Here is a 9753-nt window from a genome sequence, read left to right on the forward strand (position 1 = left end):
GTTATTACTCTTACTAGAAAAAAAACCCATTTCTCTAGAAGTAGGTTTTACTGTGATGAATGCATTTTCCCCCAGTGAAAATGACAAAAATACCTTTAATAGTAGACTTCAGGAGGGAAAGCCCTCACAGGCACATAGGCATACAGTGAAAGCTTTAAAAAAGTAAAATAAATGTATACCAATAAAGAGCAAACTTCATAAGTTATACTTTAATATACTTCTTAAGTAGGCAATACTATTTACATAATGGAATAGTGTAAAGTGACACTGTATGTTGTTTGTCATATAAAGTAATTGATTTACATGCAGAATTTATGATGAGAAGTTACAGTGGCACTGAACTGGGCGCGGCGATGTGCTCTCGCGAGATTTCAGGCTGTCACATGATCACACTGGGACAAAACAGGAAGTCATGGGTAATACAGACTGACAGAAGAGGAACAGATGCTTTAATCCCGGGTTTCGACCATGTCTCTGTACAGAAACAGTTCGTTTTTGGTTTTGTTAGCATTAAATATTTATGCCTTTGTGTCCAGTGAAGGAGTTAACGTCACCGCTTCAGATTCAGCGGACACATTGAAACAAACCGCGGGTTTGAGCCCCGCTGCTGGGGCTGCTGCTGCTGCTGCTGCTGTTGTGAACTCCCCCGTGTTTAAACCCGCTGTGAACTCCCTCTTCTCCATCAATCTGCTGTCCTTCCCAGAGGACCTGGAGATCAGCGACTACTGCAGCGACCTGCTGCACATATTCGGACAGCGGTATATGGCCTATGTGAACTGCCTGGTTCCTGCAGCCCGACCTGTTAAAGTCTGCCAGAACTGTTTCTCCACTTACGTCAGCCTCGGGGAGATCTACACCAACATCTCATCAGACAAGGTACGAGCCTGAATACACACTTTGTGTGCTTCAGTTTGCAGTAACGTTACACTGACAGGCACTGACAGACAGAGGACAGGCCCTGTGTGCGCAGTTATCTGACGAGTCACGAGTTTCATGATGTGACTGACTGCTGACACATTTGAGGAAACGAGAATTCATCTGCTTGACTTGCTTTCGATAGCAGGTTGAGAAACTAATTTAGGTTAGCTGATATATTTGTCACAGTGGAAAACAAACACCTGAGTGCCTGACAACTTGCCCCCGTGTGTCCTCAGATGGGTCCTGGTAATGTGAGCTGCAGGGACAGCCTCCTGCGCAGTGATCGGCTGATGCTGGTTTATCTGCTCTACAGCAACCTGGAGGACATCTGGTCCCAGTCAGCCTGTGAAAGTAAGTCCTCCATACGAGTTTAAACTACATATCTCAATTATTGGGATTCTGTGTGTGTAACTGGGGCTTTGTGCCTTTGTTTGAACTTCTGACTCACACATATGGGTGTGCATTTGACCACAGCAGTCAGAGTGCAGGGTCAGGGCAGTGGACAGGGCTGGAGCTAGCACATTTGGTGCCCTAGGCCTGTGGTTCTTAATTGGTGGGTTGCAAGTGACTCACAAATGTGTCAAGCTTGTAAAAAAACTAGGGTTGTCAAAAGTATCGATACTCAAACGCTGTATCCGGATACAACACTAATTTACAAAAGTATCGATACTAACAGTGTACGCCACCTCAGCGCCTGTCGGGTGCGTGCGACGGGTCCTAAGGACACGCGCTGTGCAGGCAGTGTCTGGCAGGCACAGAGCCCTTGCTGCAACCCGGCTTGTTGTCGTCGCTGTGCATGCATGCACACATTTCTGTTGCTGTAATATGGCCAGTGCGGCTGCAGGAGGATCAGAGCAGCCAGTTTTGGTCAAAAATGATAAAGGAAAAAGCGCTCTTTGGAAATATTTAGTGAAGTGAACACAGCACGCTGCAGACGGCAGGTACAGCCCCTCCCCTCGCTAGCAGCTGAGCAGCTGGTGTTGCCAGCATCAAACTAAAATATAACTTCTAACGTTAATGTGGTAGCTAAGCAGAAAACTTTATCAGTCATGCCCATCTGTAACATTAATAGACAATGTTAGTTTAACAGGACAACACAATTATGTGTGTCTGAAAAGTTATGTTAACTGTAAAGTCACAGATTGAAACTGAAAAAACGTTTGGTTTCTCCCGTAACCCCTGGGTCTCTGATCACATAGTGAGGTAGAAACAGGAGCATCCTGAGCCTAAACTACCAACTCTATTTGATCAGCAAGGAAAATATGGTGCCAATTCACCAGAAGCACAGAAAATAAACGGGGCTGTAGATAAATACATTTGTATGGACAGATCTTGTTTCTGGTTGTTATTTATTTTGGGGGGATTTTTTGTTGTTATCATTGATGTTACTGTTCTGATCTTTATTTAAAACATGACATGCCTCTTAATTTTTTGCTGCTGTATCGAAAATGGTATCGAGTATTGAATATTTTCCTGGGTATCGATATCGAGTTTGAAATTTTAGTATCGTGACAACCCTAAAAAAAACCACACTTTATTTTGAAGTACAATGAATTTCCAGCACAGAACTTTCATTTTGAAGTGCCGTTTCCTGCTGTAGAGATAGTGATTAACAGACAGCTACTTGACAGAGACAGCAAACTAGCTCAATGACATGGCCGAACACAAGTATGACACTGAATATATTAAACTGCGTGGACCTTGAACTAACGACTAAGGAGAAATCTGGACCAGTTGGGAACCACTGCCCAAGGCAAGCTTCCACCCACCACCCCTCACCCTAAAATGCATTATTTCTTTTTTATTTATTGTATTTATGACAAACAAGAACAAGAGCTAATGAGAAATCAACATGAACAATTTAGGTAACAAACAGTGACAAATAACACAACAAAATAATGGGGTATGTACAGATTTTCCTCTTTTTTTTAAAAGACTTTTTTTGTACCGCACCTTAGATGGTGTTTGCCTTTTTATTTACTCTTACTCTGATATCCTTTTCTCACCAAAATTAGCACTTTGCTGTTTTAAAAATTTGGAAAACCCATTAAAAATGGGCGATAAACTGCTTTCCCATTAATAATAATAATGTATTGAACTTATATAGCGCTTTTCAAGGCAGTCAAAGACGCTTTAAAAATTTAGGGACAAAAAAACAAAAAACAGACAAGAGAGAGAACAAATAAGATGAGGAGAAGAAACTGTCAGTGATTGAAAGCGGCGTTGAACAGGTGAGTCTTGAGTGATTTTTTTGAATATGGAGAGAGAGGTTTGGGGAGTGAGTTCCAGAGGGTGGGAGCAGTGATGGAGAAGGCCTTGTCCCCCCAGGATTTGTGCTTGGTCTGGGCGGGGGGTGGCAGCAGAGGAGTATGCCTTTCTCCTTTTTCTTCTCTGGTGTGTCACAGCAAAAAGGCGCAAGAAGGCCAGTGAAAATGTTACAATGGTTACTGTACTACTTAGTACTTTTTTCTATCTCTTACTCATTAAGTTTCTCCTTCAAACTCATTGGCGACTAAATTTTACCAGTGTTCAAGAGCTGCATGGATGGAGAGAGATAGAATTTTCTTTCCCTTTTTTTCCAGTGGGAAAGGGTCTTTAGATCGGGCAGTGATCACACTGGATGTTACAGAGATCAAACATGTGACTCTCATTTTACTGGACAGACTCTTTGGCCATCATGATACCCAGTATGACCCGTAGCGGCATGTGACTTAGTGAGATAATTGCGTCAGATTTGGTACATCTTCACATTCTTTTCTGCCAGAGGAGAATGTGAGAGCATTATTTTCACATGCACGAGTATTTGGTTTGTAGTGATTATTTTTTATTATAGATTAATTAAATATTCATTTGCTCTTATTGAATCAATAGACCTAACTGATGGTTGTTTTTTTCTCCCTGTTGTGCAGACTGTCTCACTAAAGGATTCCAGAGCCTGACCAATGACACACTGTACTTCATGAGCACTCTCAACCAAACTCTCACCTGCTTTGAGAAGTATCAACAGGTAAATCAGGTGCTTCTGCATCTGTCTGTCTGTCTGTTCTTAGTTTATGTTGAGACGTTAACAATGATGTCTGTTCTTCGCAGGGGAACCACACAGAGCTGTGCAAAGACTGCAAGAACACATACAGAGGCCTGAATGAGCTGTACAGCCAGATGGAGAAGAATAAGACCATGTGCATCGACATAGAAGATGCGGTATGTATGTGAGGAGGAGAGGTTTGTAGGACTCCTGTTTAAGATGGGAAGAGAGAAAGCTGCGCCCCCTAGAGGAATCTGTAGATATTGAAGAACAGTTAGAAGGGTCTGCAACAACTTAAAGATAATGACAGAATAATGTGTCCTGTAAATGTTTGTGTCACATCCAAACAGTGTGTCAAAATCTGTTAATATTTCATTTAAAAAAGGAAGGTAAAACAGTCAGTGTTTTGTGTAGAGACAGGAAGTGTGGTTTTCTTTATGCCTTTTTTGAAATCATGAAATTAGATGCTGTTTTCTACAGTGAAATCCAGTCTTACCAATATCTCAGTGTTGCCAGTTTCACATTAGAGGACGCTGATATGAAAACCTGAGCTCGGATCTTTGATGCAACAATGTCAGGGTTTCTGCAGATCATTAAAACATCTTAGAAGACATTGAAATCATAAATCTAAAAATAAGAACTTAAATGGTGTTAATATGCCTTAATTCAATCTTTCATTTGTCTTAAAAATGCCAAGATTTCTTTTCCACATTGCATTGTAAAATCTCAAAAATCATTGGCAACATACACTCTCCGGCCACTTTATTAGGTACACCTTGCTAGTACCAGGTTGGACTCCCTTTTACCTTCCAAACTACCTTATTCTTAGTGGCATAGATTCAACAAGGTGCTGGAAACATTTCTCAGAGATTTTGGTCCATATTGACATGATGGCATCTCACAGTTGCAGATTTGTCGACTGCACATCCATGATGTGAATCTCCTTTTATTTGAGTAACTATTGCCTTTCTATCTTGAACCAGTATGGCTATTCTCCTCTGACATCTGGCATCAACAAGGCATTTTCACCCAGAGAACTGCTGCTCACTGGATATTTTCTCTTTGTCAGACCATCCTCTGTAAACCCTAGAGATGGTTGTGAGTGAAAATCCCAGTAGATCAGCAGTTTCTGAAATACTCAGACCAGCCCGTCTGGCACCAACAACCATGCCACGTTCAAAGTCATTTAAATCACCTTTCTTCCCCATTCTGATGCTCAGTTTGAACTTCAGCAGGTCATCTTGACCATGTCTACATGCCTAAATACACTGAGCTGCTGCCACATGATTGGCTGATTAGCTATTTGTGTTAATGAGCAGTTGAACAGGTGTACCTAATAAAGTGGCTGGTGAGTGTTAATTGTTTTATTTTCATGTTTTTTTAATTAACAAAATGCCTCTCACATTAATGTCACCACATCAGGGTAGTGGAACCAGCAAGTTGCTCAAGTGACAATAAAAAAATCTCTGTCTTAAAGTCTTACTTGCCTTAGATGTGGGAAAACTGGAATGTGATCAGAAATGCAACAAAAAATGCAGAAAAACTGATTTACTCATTAAAAATGACTGAAAGCTGTTTTGCTGCAGGACTTTGCCCCTGTATCCTCTCCCAGCTTTGCCACTAACAACCCTGAATACAGTAAACATTTGAGCACAAACCTAACAGGGTCGAATTAATAGCGTCCTATATTTGCGCTCAGCTGAAGTTTTTGTTGCGTTTGGCTCTTTGCCTTCATTTCAGATGAACATGACTCGCAGACTGTGGAGTAAGAACTTCAATTGTTCCTACCCCCGCGAGGAGACGGTGCCTGTCATCGCTGTGTCCAGCTTCATGCTCTTTCTGCCCATCATCTTCTACTTGAGCAGCTTCCTTCACTCCGAACAAAAGAAACGCAAGCTCATACACCGTGAGTAACCAGCTTAATTCGCCCATTGTCACACAGAGAGATTTTTTGACGGGGTTTTGAGGGGTTCGGGGTCTTTGTGGAGGGAGTGGGGGTGGACTGACTGTGATATTGGGGTTTGGCCAGTATGGAGGAAGGAGGGGTGTTCGAGGTTGTTGTTAAGTATGGCGGGGTTGCCTCCTGCAAACCTCTGGATCATGGACGAGGTTGGAGGATTTGTATGTGTGTGAGTGTGTGAATGTGTGTGTGTGTGTGTGTGTGTGTTTGTGTGTGTGTGTGTGTGTTTGTGTTGGTGGATGATGGTTGCCTTGAAGGATCAGAGGGCGTTTCCCAAGGCTGAGGAGGACGGGAACTTTTTTTGAGTGGTTAGCTGTTGAGTGTACGACAAATAGCTTGTGATTATCAAGGACACATTGAGCCTCATACAGGAACCACTTGAACGAACAGAACATTTTAGGAGGAACATTTAAGGAAAAAACACTTACTTGACTTGAGAATTAAAATTAGAATCTAAAAGAATTTGGAGTTTTAATTAGCGTGTTAGACACAATGCTGTTAAGGTCCACACGTAAAACTTTTTTTTTTTTTTTAAAAATCACATTAATCGCGTGCTGCTATTTTGCTGCATGCCGCTACTTCAAGTTTAATTTACCACCTACAAGCTGAGCATACAGGTGTGAATCGCCACAGACCTGTGGGTGAAACTAAATCAATGAAGTACAGCATTTGCCAAATGGGCGGTTTGTATGTTTCATATGTAGTGGATAAGTTGAAACTTTACAAATGTAATATATCAGCTGTTTGCAGAGATGTACGATGCCAACATTTTATTCTGGCGACTGGGCTGCAGTTGATGAGTGTTTATGATGGTTATACTAACAGGATTCCTATGCAGTATGGAAAGTATGGAATTAGATTTGAGTAATTTCCAGGTCTTGATAAGTATGCCCCAGTTTTGTTTTCTAAAATATACAATCCAGAATTTCTAAAAACAAATTGATCATGCAAGCAGAGTGTTTTAGAGTGGCAAGAGTGTGGGCCAGAGCGAGCTTTAGGTCGTCGAAAGCAAGGCAAGAAGTATGACGTGTGACTGAACGCACACTTCTACGCAGAGCTGCTTCTATGTGTGTACGTCACAGCCTGCAAAACAGCTCTGCCCGAGGTGCCTTATAACTGAACCAAAGGCAAACATCTATGACCAAATTAGTTTGAAAGACAATGCGGCAATATCTTTGAATTGCACAGATACATAGCATCGCTAAAAATATTACGTTATGCAGTGATGTATTTATCGGAAAAGTAAGCAGTCTATATTTTCTGCATAAGAAAAACGTTACGGCTGCATTCACCGTCGTTTCCATAGACACAGTAAATAGAGAACTAGTGAAAACTTAAGCATTAAACTTTGGGCAGGTGATGGTCGTGGTTGGTGGCATGATGTTTTCCATTCGTCCGTCTGTCTGTATGTCCCTTTCTTGTAAACGTGACATTTTAAGAACACCTGGAAGTGACTTTCTTCAAATTTGGTACAAACATTAACTTGGACTCAAGACTGGACTGATCAGTGGTGGTCAAAGGTTACTGTGACCTCCCATAATATTTTTGGTCATAACTCAAGAATTCATACATAATTATGGCAAAATTTCACACAAATTTCTAATTGGACTTTTATATCCAAAATTTCAAAGGTCAACTTCACCATGACATTGTAATGTTCTGCAAAAAATACTTCTCTGGCCATGACTCAACGTTATATTTTAAGAACAGAAGGAGAGACATATTGTCTCTCAGATCAGATATTAAATTGGTGACACTAATCTTAGGTGTCCACCTTGAAACTGTGCTGATTGTACAGATCTTCTGTGCTGCTGGGGGGCAAATGTGTGTTACGCATCCATGTTTTCACACACACATGGATGTAAACTGTAAGTGCAACTTGACTGGTTCATGGAGACATACAGCCGCAAAGTGTCACTTCTAGTTTCAACTCATTTTTGGTTCTTATTTATGATGGAGACAGAAATAAAGGGGGGAGAACACATTATCATACATAGTCAGAATTTAACATGCATGTTAGCGGTTGGATTTTAAACCCATTTATTTACACAATAAACATTTAGCTGTTTGTACTCAGATGTCAAATATGGTTTGAAAAATCTACTGAGAATGTGTAGGAACACTTTAATACAGGGATTCATGACAAGAAAATGACAGTGGTCTTGTATGAGGCCCACTTATTTTTCTGCGATCTCTCTTGGGGATCATATCAGCTTCATTGTTTATCACGACCATCTTGGCTTGTCTCTGTAATACACATTTTGTACTTAAATTACTAGACAGCAAAGCAATTCAACCCCTCAAATGGTTCTTTTGCTTATTAATGTAACTTCTGTGTGTTCGCAGCCAAACGGGCGAAGTCATACGCCAGTCTGATGAACATTCAGGACAAGCTGAGCTGAAGAGGAGACGGATGATGACTTAAAACCGAGGACTGCACTTTTTGTTATCCGAACCTGGGAGCAGATTTCACTCCTCTCCGTCTTGTGACTAAGGTTTGAACGTAGAGGATGCTGAGATACTGATCAGTATTCGGAGGACTTTAAGGATCTAAACAAGTCAGAGTGAAAAGCTTTCATGTCCTTAAATTATTCCTCTCACAATGAAGTAAATGACATTGGACCACATCGAACAAAAACACACAGAATGTATATTTCAAAGGTTTTGTAGCAAAACAAACAAACGAACAAACAAATAGAAACTGCACACAGACTGTTTTCGAATCACCTCTTACTGCCATTATTTGAGATCAACTTTATTTTGGTGAATTGTCGTGACATTTTGGATCTATAATAAGCGGTACATGTGTTTTAATCAAAGTTTATCTAACTTTAAAAACTACTAATTAGATGGTTGTTGGTGTTGCTGCACAGATCCTGGACTGTCTTTCCTTTCAACTCGTTAACAATCCTCAGGTTGTTCAGCGCATCCTGCAGCCTGAGACACACAGCTGTCACTAGAAAGAGTGAGTGGCTTGAATGCAGAGTGTGTGTGTGTGCGTGTGTGTGTGTGTGTGTGTGTGCGTGTGTGTGCATGTGTGTGCATGTGTGTAAGTGAGCTAATGTGTGTGTGTGTGTGTGTGTGTGTGTGTGTGTGTGTGTGTGTGTGCGCTCTATTTATGGGTTGAGAAATGGGTTTTCTGTCTCTAATGTATGTCCAGACGAGAGCTGCAGAAAAGGAAGCACTTGATGTCCATTAGTGGTGACATGTATCTGCTGTAAGAAGAGGGGGTGCACATCAGTGGGGGTGGGGGGAGTAAAAACAGACATAACACACATAATGTAAGAGCACTCCAGAGTACCACACTCTGACGTTACCTGTTTTCCAGTCAGTGTGGGGTTTTTTTGTGGGTTTTTTTGTCATAAAGCTTTTAATGTGCTTCCCACTGATGTTTAACTTAATTTGTTAAGGGCTTTCTGACTGCTCATGACGCTGATATCTCCTTAATGCCTCCTTTATGAGTTACCAATGTTGAATTGATGAATTTGCCTATTTGAAATGCATTTCCTGTAAAGTAATTTAAACCTTCATTTTGAATGCATAAGTTCAAATAAATAGTTTGGCGTCAGAAACACCTGCAGATATATGTTCTGTGATTTAAACATGACTGGGTTTATGCTGATCATGATTTAGTTCAGGGGTGGAAAGTGAGAAAGTATATTTATTAAACGACCCTCACTTGAGTATTTCCATTTTATATTACTTTATACTTCTCCTTCACTACATTTCAGATGAACATTTGTATCCAAAATCTATGACAATCTCGAAAAATATGAAGCAGTTTTATCAAAATTCAGTTTAAATGACCCCCACAACCACCAGCTAAGACCTTAAACTGCTGGCTGCATGT

General features: G+C 40.9%; 1 protein-coding gene across 1 annotated transcript; it reads left to right on the forward strand.

The window, feature by feature from the left end:
- Positions 1 to 392: 392 nt before the first annotated feature.
- Positions 393 to 9477, forward strand: ostm1 (osteoclastogenesis associated transmembrane protein 1). Its single transcript, XM_033648066.2, has 6 exons — positions 393 to 876; positions 1155 to 1269; positions 3828 to 3925; positions 4009 to 4119; positions 5684 to 5849; positions 8250 to 9477. The coding sequence occupies exons 1-6, from the start codon at positions 469 to 471 to the stop codon at positions 8303 to 8305; spliced, it is 954 nt and encodes a 317-aa protein (XP_033503957.1). The 5' UTR covers positions 393 to 468; the 3' UTR covers positions 8306 to 9477.
- Positions 9478 to 9753: the final 276 nt, after the last annotated feature.

This window comes from Epinephelus lanceolatus, chromosome 13, assembly GCF_041903045.1.
Source record: "Epinephelus lanceolatus isolate andai-2023 chromosome 13, ASM4190304v1, whole genome shotgun sequence".
NCBI classification, from domain to species: domain Eukaryota; kingdom Metazoa; phylum Chordata; class Actinopteri; order Perciformes; family Serranidae; genus Epinephelus; species Epinephelus lanceolatus.